This window comes from Pteropus medius, unplaced genomic scaffold, assembly GCF_902729225.1.
Source record: "Pteropus medius unplaced genomic scaffold, Ma_sr-lr_union100, whole genome shotgun sequence".
NCBI lineage: Eukaryota > Metazoa > Chordata > Mammalia > Chiroptera > Pteropodidae > Pteropus > Pteropus medius.
The window spans coordinates 4,228,371-4,242,736 of record NW_024349799.1 but is presented as its reverse complement, the minus strand read 5'-3'; the positions used below and the strand labels follow the sequence as shown (position 1 = coordinate 4,242,736).

The following is a 14,366-nucleotide window of genomic DNA, read 5'->3' as shown; positions in this document are numbered from 1 at the left end:
AGAAGGGAAAAATGTGACTGCTCCAGAGTTGTATGAAACGGTTGACCGTTCATCACACATATTGATCCACTGACAATGAACCCTCTAGGTTTTCCCTTTGGTTGTGGGAGACCCAGGTTTCACATCCCACTCATATCTCCTGTCTCTAAATTGGGAGTCAGAAGAACTAGGTGCCTGGCCAAGCTCTGCCATTCACTTGCTGCTCATCACTGAGACAGTCATTTCTCTCCAAGTGCCCTCATTTGGAAAATGGTTTAATATAAAAATAATATATCCATTGTCAGTTTTATGACAATAAGATAAAAGCGTGAAAGTGTCTAACACAGTATCTGAGGAAGGAATAGGTATGTAGAAACATTAATTTAATCTTCATTGTCACAGTGAATAAAAACTTCCTCCATTTTTTGCATGGCAAAACAAAAGTTCAGAAAGAAGATTTGTCATTTACATGCAACCTATTTAAAGTATACTCCCTGTTACAAATCACTAGTCGCCTGCCTAACCTCTTCATAGCTGCCTGCATCTCCTTGTTCCTCAGGGTGTAGATCATGGGGTTGAGCATGGGAGTCATGACTGTGTAGCTGATGGACACAGCCTTGTCCAATGGGAAGGGGGAGAAGGGCCGGAAGTAGATGTAGATGCAGGGAATAAAGATCATAGACACCACGATGATGTGGGTGGTGCAAGTAGATGCTGCCTTTCTCCTTGCCTTTCCTGAATGGGACCTCAGCATCACCAGGATAACAGTGTAAGAGATCAGAAGGAGAAGGAACCAGATAAGAACCAGCAACCCACTATTGGAGATCATAAGGAATTCTAGGAGGGAGGTGTCTGTGCAGGCAAGTCTCAACATTTGTGGAATGTCACAGTAAAAGTTATCCAGGACATTAGGACCACAAAAAGGCAATGGGAGCATCAGGGCCAGCTGCACAATGGAGTGAACAAAGCCCCCGACCCAGGCAGCCAGCACCAGCCCCACACACAATTGAGTGTTCATGATGGTGACATAGTGAAGGGGCCGGGAGATGGCTATGTACCGATCATAAGCCATGACCGAGAGAAAGAAGACAGTGGCACCTCCCAAGAGGTGGAAGAAGAAGATCTGGGCCATGCAGCCCTGGTAGGAGATAGTCTTGGTCTCATGAAGGAAGTCCACCAGCATCTTTGGAGAAGTGACTGTGGAACAGCAGAGGTCTATGACAGCCAGATTTCGAAGCAGAAAGAACATGGGCATGTGGAGCCGAGAGTCAAACGTCACTGTGACAATGATGAGGAGGTTTCCCACAATGGTGGTGACATACACAAGTAGAAATACCAGGAACAGGAATTTCTGGAGCTCCTGGGTCTTTGAGAACCCTAAGAGGACAAACTCGGACACCCATGTGCTGTTTTCTGGTTCCATGAGATCTTCCTAAAATTCTGAAAGAATAACCTACAAAACAAAAATTATGAAATTTCAATCATTTTCCTTGGAGAGTCAGAGTTGAATGAAGTCACTGTTGATTTCCATTGTATGATGGAGCTTAGGACAGCCTTCCATTAAAATAATACATTATCAAGGATTTCACAGAATTACCTCCCCAACCACACCCTATATTCTATTACAGGCATTAATGGGTGTTTTCCCTTTGTACCACGCTGTCCTTGTCCATGAGTTTCTTGTCTGATGCCTACCTGCTGAGCCCAACATTGTGCCTTGCGAACAACAGACTCTACAAATACAGTCAAACCAGTCAGTGAAGAACAAACATATCAGCAAATACCTGTGATCATCAATCTGGGGGCAAAAATCTTGAAAGTATGAAAAGTAGAGTAGTAGTCTTGAGTAAACAAATAGATGCTTCATCATGACAGAGGTTTGAGGAGCTTCTTATGGTTCGTTGTTGAAGGAAGAGAGGTGTGCACTACAAGAAATTATCATATGCAGATTCAGAGGCAAATGTGAAGAAAAACATGCAAATGATCCTAGTAGGAGTGAAGCTGAGATAATTAATGCGTCTTAAACTTTTCTTCAGAAAAACTTCTCTACTGTCCTCTGTTGTCATGGGGCCATCTGCAGAGGGAACTCAATGCAGCCCAGGACAAATACAAAATTTCCATGAACTCTCATGTTTCATATTTTAAAATTTATATGAATTTTCTGTTGTACACATATCTCTTGACATCTTTGGGAGGTTTTTTAAAATTTAAGTATCACGGCTTGTAAAATTTTGCTAAGTCCAACGCGATACAGAAAATATAGGCTAGGGAAGACACATGTTTCTCTAGTTCGGCAAATCGAAAATCTAGAACACATTCATTTAAACACAAAACTGAGTTATCTGGTGTTAGAAGTCATTCCCTTGGGTTACACTGTTCCAAAATTTTTTTCTCAAATCGTTCAGGAAAATGTGCCCTGAGGCCCGACCCTGCAAAGAGAAAGATCTCTCCTCCCCAGCTCCCACCTGACAGATGGGAGGGACAGCAGTATTGCGCTGATGTTCTTTATACAAGGGAATTGCACAAACATATGTAAAAAGATTTCTATCAACTTCTGTAGACAAATATAAATCATAATTATCTCTAAAATTATGTTAATAATCACAATACTCTAAATACTGTCATGTTTACCTCCTCTAAAACTCACATTTATCCTCAATTATTTATGTAAAAATGATGTTCCAAGAGAGGCACTCTGTTTATTCTGTGGCATCACCAATTGCCAGCATAGGACCATTTGAAAAGCATCCCTATGGGCAACTGAGAACGCCTGCAAGCCTTTTGAAGGAAAATGATGTGATGAAACAGGGTTGAAAGGGCTCATCCCAGCCCACTAGGGCAGGAAGCACTGAGATAGGCAACGGTGGAGTAGACACTTCCTGGGCCAACAGAGAGGGTAATGTTTCTGTCTCTGGCTTTGTGACCTTGCTCTACCATGTCGTGTCAAGATTAGACTGCATGGGCAGCAGCTTAAATGGCATCGTTTAGTATGTTTGAGAAGGTCCCTGACTGGAAGCCCTTCACCCCCCACCCCAACCCTCACACTCAATCACACCCTAAAATGCCATCAGCATATCTTTATTATCTCAGTTTTTCTTTGTCTCTATTAAGATACAACTATCATACACTTTTATACACCTTTATCAGACATGCACACTGTACAACATCATACATAAGTCAATCGCCTAAAAGATATTTTCTCCTCTAGACCAAAATGTTTTCAAAAATGTTCCATGATACTTCCACACAGATGCCGAAGATGGCATCCTGGTAGGTCCTGGTGATCAAAAGCCAAGGTCTTGAACCGGGCCACCTGGTGACCCTCATGGCCCAGTAGGTATTGCTGGTCTAGAAGGTGATGTTCATGTCCTGGGAGGGCATCAACATTTCTGGCAATTTTAGAAACAAGGTGAAGTACCTGACCTCGCTCTGCAAGTTGAAGAACACCTACCTATCCCGCAGCCCCTACCACTTCCGAGCCTCCAGCCGCATCATTTGGCGGACTGTGTGAGGTGTGCTGCCCTACGAGACCAAACGGGGCCTGGCCTCCCTGGACTGCATCAAGGTGTCTGAAGGGCTCCCCGCACCCCAGGACAAGAAAAATCTGGTTCCTGCCACCCTCAAGATTGTGCCTCTGAAGCTTATATTAAAGTGCGCCTACTGAGGACGCCTGGCTCATGGACTCGGCTGGAAGTGTTGGCAGGTACAGCCGCTCTGGAGGAACAGAGGAAGAAGGCCAAGATTCATCACCAGAAAACAAACAAACAAATGAAAATATACAACAACAACGACACCGCTTGTGAGGCTACAGAAATAGGACAAAAAGAAGAAGAAAATTGACAAGCGCACAGAGGTCCTCCAGACCCTGTGGACTCCAGGTCTGAACCCAATAAAATTGACTTCTATTTCCTCAAAAAATATTTTCCTTGCTTCTTCATTGTCTACAGAAAGAATTCACACTTCATGGGTTTTTGGGTGCTTCCACATAAACTGGGTCTTATCTTTCTTTGCAGACCCATCTGCCACTCAGCAACATTCGAAGTAGTCAAACTTTAATTGTACTTGTAGTAGTAATTGTTGTCATTGTTGTAGCAAATATTTATTGCATGTTTACTCTGTGCTAGGCCCTAGGCTGAACATTTTATAAGCATTAGCCTGTTTAATTCTCATACATCATTCTCACACTTATAAAGTATAATAAGTACTATTAATTATCCCTCCTTTACAGATAAGTAGTCTCAGGCTTAAAGAGGTTAAATAATTTGCCCCAGGTCACACAGACAATAAGCAGCAAAGCTGGGACTCTGAACCAGGTTGGTGAGTCCCAGGATGGCATCCTAACCGCACTTCTCGTCTTACTTGCTCGCCCCTAAGAATCCTTGGCTTCGACAGACTGATGTCTACTTCAGTTCCTCAGGCCTCAATGCTTCTCATCAGGCCAGTGCCCAACCCGCATTGCTTTGCCATCCTGTTCCTCTCCTTCAAGGCCCAAGGGTAATTAGCTTCTTCATACATTGCCACATACTGGTAATTTTCCATAAGGATGGCTGTGTCACCTCACATGGGCTTGTAATGTCTGACATGTTTAGCACTATACAGTTCCTAATGCACGTATAACCTTTCTCATAGATAGTTCCCAAAAGAATGTTTGATAGCTTGATAGTGGATGGAAGGCTAGGATGGGCCAGACCACTGAGACAGGTGGGGAGAGAGTGAGTAGTCACTTCATGGAAGATTTCAGTTTCAGGGACCTTGAAGAGAACTCAAGCATCCTAATTCCCAGCATCGCCAGACTTAGGAACCTGGAAGCATCATCTTAGCATAGTCAGCATCCCTTCCACAAACTTATAAGAACCTTGGGAAATGATTCTTCCATCTACCTGCATAGAGCATAGATTTAGAGGGATTCTAGATAGGAAAGAAAACAGAGACATAAGGAAAGGACATGGACGTGTATGGGGTAAAGAAAGGTTCCGAACCCCTTTCTGTTGATATTTAATCTTGTCTCCCATCTGTCTCTCTCTCAGGCAATCAGTCCGCACTGGATTAAGAGAGAGGAAGGGAAAAGGAACACGTGGTTCCAAAAATGAGGGTGAATCTCGCCGGTGGTCATCGTGGGAGCATTAACAGCTTTTATTAAGCAAAGGACTTAAGGAAGGATATGATGGAGGTATAGCACTAGAAAAGGAATGAAAACCTGGAGAGGCAGCAGGCAAGAGAAAGAGGTGGAGAAATAAAAGAGGATTAAAAGGGAAACATCAGAGGGTGGGAAGTGTGAGAAAGGCCTGGATTGTTTTCTCCTAGGCGTGGGAGGAAGCTGTAGTGTGCATGTGGGAGGTGGGGGAGAAACCAGTGGTGTCTCCATTCTGCTCTCCCTCCTACCTTCTGATCTAAATCCCACTCAATACATTAGGCAATACAGACAAATGTCTTAATTCCAAATAAACCCAGCTGACCCCCAAATCACATTCCCCTTGCATTCTGGCCCAATGACTTTCCTATACCTTCTCTCCAACCCATGCTTATCGTACAATAGTCTTTGACAGGAGCCTTCCTAGTGCTGACGTGTCCATGGGAAGGACATGGGGACCATCACCTACCTCCAGCCCAATGTGGCCAAGTGGACTTAGAGCCTCCCATCTTCCAGGCCACCCTTCTCCTGAAGCTCCATTCTTCTCCTGGCCTGTCTCAGACCAAGATCACAGATAGGACTGGCCTTAAAGGAAGAGACATTCCTTGGGGATCAAAACAGCCTGAGATTGTGAAATGAGCTGGTTCAGGCTGCTGAGGGCAAGAGCAATGGGAGTTATTAAAAAGTATGTGAGCTGTTGCATCAGATGTGTCATTATAAACTCTTCAGGGGCATTGATCATAGGACCAGATGAAGCAGGTAAGAGCCCTAATGGAAAATGAATTCTTGGGGAAATTTACAGGAACCATATCCCTTGAAGTCACCATATGTGCTCTGCAAGGCTCCACCCTCCCCTCTCACCACTGTAGCTGCAAAAGTAAGTTATGTCCTAGGACATGGTCTGGGTCATGCCCTCTACAAGTAAACTCTGAAGCTTTTTCACATGTACAGTTGTTAAGGTGTGTCTCTGTCCAACCTCTGATCTGTTCTTTTATAGCCATAGTGACCTCCCCAATATAAATCAGCTAAGTTTGCCCTCAAGATACTACTCATATACCATAAAATTCACCATTTTGAAGAGCACAGCTCAGTGGGTTCTTGGATATTCACAAGCTTGTGTAACCATCACCACTATCTGACTCCAGAACATTTTCATCACTCCGAAAAGAAACCTCATATTATTTAGCAGTCACTACCCATTCTGTTCTCTCTCCAGCTCCTGGCAACCATTAGTCTACTTTTCATCACTATGGATTTCCCTATTCTGGACATTTTATACAGATGAAACCATATAATATGTGGTCTTCAATGTCTTGCTTCTTTAACTAGCATAACGTTTTCAAGGTTCATCCATGTTGTAGCATGTATCAATACTTTATTCCTTTTTATGACCAAATAATAGTCCATCGCATGAATAGGCCACTTTTGTTTATCCATTAATCAGTTCTTGATCATTTGGGTTGTCTCTACACTTTTACTATTATAAACAATGCTGCTATAACATTTGTACACAACTTTTTGTATGAATATATGTTTTCAATTATCTTGGGTGTATACCTAGCAGTGGAAATACGAGGTCACGTGATAGCTCTATGTTTAACCTTTGAAGGAACAGCCCGTCTGTTTTTCAGTGTCTGCACCACTTTATATTCCCAACAGCAGTGTAGCAGTGATGATTCCTCTACATCATCACCAGCAGTTCTTATTATCTGTCTTCTTATTTTAACCATTCTAATGAGAGTGAATTGAAATTTTGCTGTGGTTCTGATTTGCATTTCCTTAATGATCAGTGGTTTTGACTGTCTTAACATGTGCTTGTTGACCATTTGTATATTTTCCTTGGAGAAACATCTGCTCAAGTTCATTGTCCATTTTTAAATTGGATTGTTTGTCTTTTGTTGTTGAGTTTTTAGCTTTTTTAATATTCTGGATATTAGATCATTATAATGTGCAATTTACAAATATTTTCTCCCATTCTGTAGGTTTTTTCTTCATATTTCAATAATGTGCTTTGATATACATAAGATTTTAGTTTTATGAAGTCATTTCTATTCACATTTTTCATGTCAAATATAAAACTCCACTGACAAATTTGAGATCACAAAGGTTTACTTCTATTTTATAGTTTTAGCTCTTATTTTTAGATAACTGATTCATAGTGAGTTAATTTTTATATATGGAGTGAAATAAGCATCCAACTTTACTGTTTTGCATGTGGTCACCCAGTCGTCTCCACCATTTTTGAAAAGACTGTTTCTCATCATTGAACGACCTTGGCTCCATTGCAAAGAAAATTAATTGGCCTTAGATGTTTTGTTTATTTCTGAACCCAATTCTATTCCATTGATCTATGTGTTTATCCTTATGCTGGTACCACACTGTTTCGATTCCTGTAGCTTTGTAGTAAATTTTGAAGTTAGGAAAAGTGAATTTTTTTTTCTTTTTTTGTTTTTTTCTTTTGTTTTTTTCTTTTTCTAAGTTATTTTGGCTATTCGGGGCCCCCTGTAATAGCATATAAATTTGAAAATTGGATATTCATTCCATTTGTGCAAAAGCAAAAAAGCTATTAACATTTTGATAGGGAAAGCACTGAATCTGTAGATCACTTTGGGGAGTATTGCTATCTTACAATTAAGCCTCCTGATCTATGAATCTGAGATTCATAGATCTTTTCATTTTCATGACTGCTAAATAATATGAGATCTTTTCATTTATTTAGATCTCGATTAATTTTTTTAAGCAATGCTTTGTAGTTTTCAAGTGTATAACTCTTTCACCTTCTTTGTTAAAATTTTCGCAGGTATTTTAAATGGAAAGTTTTAAACTTCTTTTTAGGTATATTTTTTACTTGTTTATAGAAGCACAAGTAACATTTGCGTGTTGTTTTTGGACATTTGAAAGATCCCAAATATACTTATTACCTCTGATAGTTTTTTTTTGTAGATTCTGTGGGATTTTCTGCATATAGAATCCTATCATCTGCAAATGGCGATAGTTTTACTTTTTTCTTTCTAATATAAATGTCTTTTATTTCTGTTTCTTGCATAATTGCTCTGACTACACCGTCCAGGACAATACTGACTAGCAGTGGTGAAATGGGCATCTTTTTCTTATTCCTGATCTTGAGGGAAGATTTCAGTTTTTCACCATTGAGGATGATTTTAGCTGTGTGTTTTTCATAAATGATTCCTTTCTAATCCTAATTTGAGTGTTTTTGTCATAAAAAGGTGTTGACATTTTTCAAATGCTGCTTCTGCATTTATTGAGATGATCATATGGGTTTTCCTTCATTTAATTAATGCGGTCTATTACATTCATTGATTTTTCTCATGCTGGACTATCTTTGCCTTTCTGGGCTAAATTCCACTTGGCCATGGTGTATAAACCTGTTAACATGCTGTTGAATTTGATTTGCTGGTATTTTTTGAGTATTTTCCATCCTGATGTATAGTGGTGTGTACTTTTCTTTTCCTGCGGTGTCTCGCTTTGACTCTGTTAGCAGGGAAATGCTGACCTTACACAACGTGTTAGACAATGTTCCCTTTGCTTCTATTTTTGGAAGCGGTTAAGTAGTACTGATGTTGCTTCTTTAAATGTTTGGTAAGATTCACCCAGTAAAACCAAATGGTCCAGGGATTTTCTTTGTTGGGAAGTTTTTTCATACAATTTTTGCTTGTTACAGGTTTGTTGAGATTTTCTATTCCTTCTTAAGGAAACTCTTTAATAAGTTGTGTGTTTTTAGGAATTCGTCCCTTTAATCTAGAGTATCTAATTTTTGGCATATACTTGCTCATAGTAATCTATTATAAGCCTTTTCATTTCTGTAAGGCTGGTAGGTCCGTTCTCACTCTCATTTCACAAAACTTTCTCACCTGCCATTGGTGCGGTGCCTCTCCTCTTGCCTTGCCGTACACTATGTTTCAGGAATGTCTCTGCTTATGGAGTCAGACTTATTTTTATCTCACTCTTTCACAAGCTGCCTTATTCAAGGGTGAGGGTATGTGATAGAGTTTACTCCTTCCCTGCCAAAAATCTCCAAAAAGTGACTTGGTCACGTCCCTCCAAACTTCTACCACTTATACCAGTGTCATTCCTCCTTATAGCCCAGACTGAAGGGCAAACTGTGACATGTCTGTATTTTTTTTTTTTATCCATCCTTCCAACCCACTCAGTCCTCTCTATGTTCTTTCCCTCTGGCCAAGTCCTTCTAGCCCAACAATGGACAAGGAGAAGGAGATAGCCACAGCATCCACTCATTCTGGAGGAAATTGTCACAGAGCGACTCAGATTATTTGTGATGTGATTGGATGAGCACTGAACCGAGGGCCAAAAAAACCTGGATTCTTGTTTGGTCACAAACAAGCCGTGTAACCTTGAACAGGACAGAGAGTCTAGGATTTTGAAGCTCTGCAAAGCCTTAAGAGGTGATCTAATCCAACTTATTACTTCACATATGCTTGAAACTGAGGCCTGGAGACGTGATAGAACCTGCTCCAAGTCATGAGATTGGTGGATGGCATAGCTGGGTACAAACAGGAGTGTTATATCGATGCTCCTTCCATCATCCCTTGCTGATTGCTTCTGTTTTCTCATCTGCACAATGGTCACAATGTGGATAATAGATGAGAACAAATGAGCTGATGCTGCATTAAGAACATAGAAAAGAGAAAACGGTATTCAAATGAGAGGTTATGAAATCCCCACTGGAAACTGACTCTCTGTTGTGCCCCAGTGGAAGTTCAGAAGCCAAGGGAGGCCTAAGCTGGCTCATCCACCTCTCCTGGGCCCTGGAAACTTTCCATGGGAACCCTGGGCAGAGAGCCATGGCCACTGCAGCTAATAAGCCTCACAGGAACCACTTTAAAAGTTGTGCTGTGCAAAAATACCTACAATAAATACCTATCTCAAAATCAAGTGTGTAATGGGATGTGGGGTTATGGGTGGTTTATGTTCTTCCCCTCCCTATTTTACAAATTGATTATAACGTGATTCATTGTTCTGGCATATCATACCTGGGTTAGTGTAGACTTTCAGCAAACTTTTGTTAAATATGGAACTAATGATTTGAAATAAAATTTCTTGATGATTTAAAGAGCAGCAAGAGGCATGTCAGGGTATACCTCTACCCTCAATGCCGGGAATACAAACATAAGTACATTCTGCTCTTAAGGAACTCAGAGGCTGATGGGGAAAACAGACCTAGAAACACCCAAATGCACAGCAGAGAGGAAATAGCTCTACCAAGGAGATGCTCAAAGGTAAAGAGCTCAGCAACTAACCATGCCTGAGAGAGGGTAAGGCTTCTCAGAGGAGGTGACAACTGAGCAAAGAGAAGTTCCTGCATGTAGCAGAAACGTATTTCTGGCAGGGAGAACAGAGGTCCAGAGATAGAAGGACAGAGCATACACTCCATGAAGACTGAAAGCCTCAGCAGGGTTGGAGCTCAGGGCAACAGTGTGAGATGACAGGGGGCAAAGATTTGATTTTGGAGAGCTTCGAGGGGTCGAGTTAATAAATTCAGATTTTATTCTATAAAGACGAGAAGCCAGTGGAAGACATTATACAAGAGAACCACGTGCAGATGAAAGCTTCTACAACAGTAAGGAGGAGGAGAGATAGGAGAATCGAGATAATAAACACCAGGGAAGTAGCTCCTGATCCCCTAAAGTAAAGTTTATCAGTATAAAAGCCTTGCCTCTACATACAGGCTCCAATTAACATTTTAGTGCCTTACTCTTAAATAGATATAGACAATCAAAGAACAAGAGGCGTTTAAAGAAGGCTTCCAAGTCGAAAGAGCAAAAAGCAAAATAAATAGAAAAGTGAATGGGAAGGAAATAAAAATGATACAGGGAACCTGGGAAATCTTTATAATACAACCTCTAGTTCACATAATCAGTGTCTTTAGAGAGAGGCAAGAAAATACACTATCCATAAAATATAATAGTAAAAATGGAGAACAAGAAATAGCTCTTAGAAATTCAAATATATTTACAGTTGTGAAAACTTCAACAGAGGAGTTAGAAGTTGAAATTATCTCTGAATGTGGAATAAGAAATTAGGAAGTTGTAAACAAGTGGTGAGAATACATAAATGACTTAGAAATTAATTCAGTAGGAATTCCCAAAGAATGGCAATTATGGAGGTGAAAAATCTATCAAAGAAATACCAATAATACAAGAAATCACCCAGATTAAACAGGCCCACCAAAAATCTGCAGAAGATATAAAATCCACACCAAACACTTCACTGTAAAATTTCAAAACGCTAAGAACAAAAAAGAACTCCTAAAAGCCTCCAGAAGTAAGGAAGGACCCAGCCACAAAATAACAAGAAGCAGAAGAACTTGAGACTTCTCAAGAGCAAACTGGATGCTAGAGGAAAACCAAGAAATGCCTTCAGCATTTTGGTAGAAAAATTATTTTCAGTCCGTAATTCTGATCTCATCCAAAATATTAATTGAGTATGAGGGATTAATGAAAGGACTTTGTAATGGACTGAAAGTTTGAGTTCTCCCAAAATTCATATATTGAAATCTTAAACCCAGTATGATAGTATTAGAAGGTGGAGCTTTGGGAAAGTGATTAGGTCATGTGAGTGGAGGCCTCATGAATGAGATTAGTGCCCTTATGAAAGAGACTCTAAAAAGCTCTCCTACTCACCTTCCATCACATAAAAACAGAGCGAGAAGACATGTATCTATGATCCAAGAAGTGGGCCTCACCAGATACTGAATCTACTGGCAGATTGACCTTGGACTTGTGAGCTTACAGAACTGTGAGAAATAAATATCTGTTGTTTATCAGCCACCCAGTCTAAAGTATTCTGTTATAGGAGCCCAAACTGACTAAGAAAGACAGCTAGGTCCTCTCTCTTGCACGGTGTCTTCAAATATCTAATGATCCCTGCCTAAGCATTCATGTGTACAAAGCCGTAAGAATCGAAAAAAGCAAGGATGCCCATTACACCAGTCCTATTCAACGTCAAACTGTCAGTCTCAGACAGTAAATTAAAGCAATAACAATAAATAAATAAATAAATAAATAAATAAATAAATAAATAAATAAATAGATAGATAGATAGATAGATAGATAGATAAATAAATAAAAAGCAAGCATTCAAAGTTGCTCTAAAAATGAGGAACTTAAGTATAAATCTAACAACATATGTATAGAATTGGTATGCTGAAAACTACAAAATATTGATTAAAGAAATCAAAGAAGACCTAAATCAATGGAGAGAGATACTGTGTTCATTAACCAGAAGGCACAATATTGTTAAGATGTCAATCTTCCCCCACCGATGTATAGTTTCAATGCAAACACAATTAAAATCCCAGCAGGTTTTTTGACATATATTGACAGGATGATTCCAAAAGGCATGTGGAAAGGCAAAATAACTAGAATAGCCAAAATAATTTTTACAAATAAGGTTGGAGGATTCACATGTCTTCATTTTAAGAGCTACTATAAAGCCACAGTAGTCAACAGAGTGTGGTATTAGTGAAGGGATAGACACAGAGATCAATGAAATTGAATAGAGAGTCTAGAAATAGATTCACATATTATGGCAATGGATTCTTGACAAGAATGCCAAGACCATGTAGTGGAAAAAAATTATATTCTTTTCAGCAATTGTTTTAGGGTAAAGTTTAGGGCAAAGTTTATATACAGAAAAATGAACTTTGTCCTAAACTTCATATCTTATACAAAATTTTCAGTTCTGGTGGAAATTATGAGTATTAGTATATAGAAATCTAAGTAAACACAAAAGAGCAATTGTTAACTCCAGAAGATACAAGAAGTTTGAATGTAATTATAATACAATATATAGCTCGCCTACCAATATTAATTGTATTATCTTGATACTATAAACACTGAACCAATGGCATACCAAAGGATGATGGTGAGAGCAGGCTGCCCCAAGTGCAACCAATAAGAGATGTGCATTCTCTGTAGATGACTTTAAAACAATAACAAAATTGACTAAAAGTCACCTTAGCTTTTATTGTCACTGTGCACGAGCACATCTAAATAACGTCAGTGATAAAATACTCCTTCTAAAATATCTTTTGTTTGTCTAATTTATAAAAAATATTGGAAGTTACTATAGACTTTCATAATATATTTAATAGCTTCAAATTAACACATTTTTATTATTTATCCTTTAATGAACATTTTATTTTACATGAAAGTTAATTTGAGGAGTTCCCAGTTGTATAGTCGGTCTACTTAACACATGGATTCAGCAATTGTTTGAGTGTAAATTTCTAATGGTTCAGAATCATTGTTAACTTCACATCGGGTACACTTTGTGTGTCTAGCCCTCTGGTACCGCATATCCCTGTTTAAAACAGTAAATTAAAAGTAAACAAGGCAAGCACAGTGATTGTAAATGCAGATAAATTAAACCCGAGTTACTTTAATTCTGTTGTTCCATGTGACCATTTGGAGTTTTTGTGTTTAAAATATAAAACAGTGAAACAGCACAAACTGCAAGGTGTAATTATTTAGTTAGTAAATACAAATTTTAGTTTATAAATGATGTTTTACTTAATTTCGATAACTTGAAATGTATTCTTTTCTAATTTATAATTTTTTAAAACTAAAAAATGAATCCATAAAATTAAATGTAGCATTAGTGGTATTAGTGTTAATTTCTTAAATTGTACCTTTTGGAGACATTTCAGTTTTACAAAAACTGTACACTGGTAAAAAAAAAAATCACTTAATAGCTCATTGTACAATTTACCTAAAATATTATTAGATCAGATTATAACCAAAGGATAAAAATTTTATTAAGTAGATATGAAAACTCCTAGATAAATAGTTGTGCTCTTTTGTCCTGCAGGAACTTGGAGAAACTTGTAGTCATTTTTAATATTGTTGTGAAACCAGTTGATTCAGTCCATAATTGCTTTGCATTTATAAAGAAACCCAAAGTGTGGTTCCCATATTAACATGAAACAATATTAATCCAGAGGATTTCAATAAGGAAAATGTAAAAAAGCAATGCATAGATCTATTTTGAAACACATAATTCCTTCATAAAGTTAATGAAAAAATCTTAAGAAATGCAAGACAACACAAGATTCAAGTGATTACTTTTTCCTTTTTTGTACTGCAATTTTTAAAAATTTACTAGCATTATACATAAGAAATTCAATAAAAGAAAATCTTTACTCTGTGTTTCTTTTCTGGCCCTTATTATTATTTGTTTTATTTCATGATTATTACTGAAAATGAAGTTATATAAA

At 38.6% G+C, this 14,366-nt stretch overlaps 1 protein-coding gene and 1 pseudogene across 1 annotated transcript; one reads left to right on the top strand and one right to left on the bottom strand.

Moving 5' to 3' along the window:
• Positions 1-424: 424 nt before the first annotated feature.
• On the bottom strand, positions 425-1,575 carry LOC120621131 (olfactory receptor 4D1-like). The gene has a single exon (XM_039886497.1). It carries the CDS (start codon positions 1,400-1,402, stop codon positions 425-427), a length of 978 nt encoding a protein of 325 aa, XP_039742431.1. The 5' UTR covers positions 1,403-1,575.
• A 1,663-nt stretch (positions 1,576-3,238) lies between these two features.
• Positions 3,239-4,024, top strand: LOC120621130 (60S ribosomal protein L13a-like; annotated as a pseudogene).
• The last annotated feature ends 10,342 nt before the right edge of the window (positions 4,025-14,366 follow it).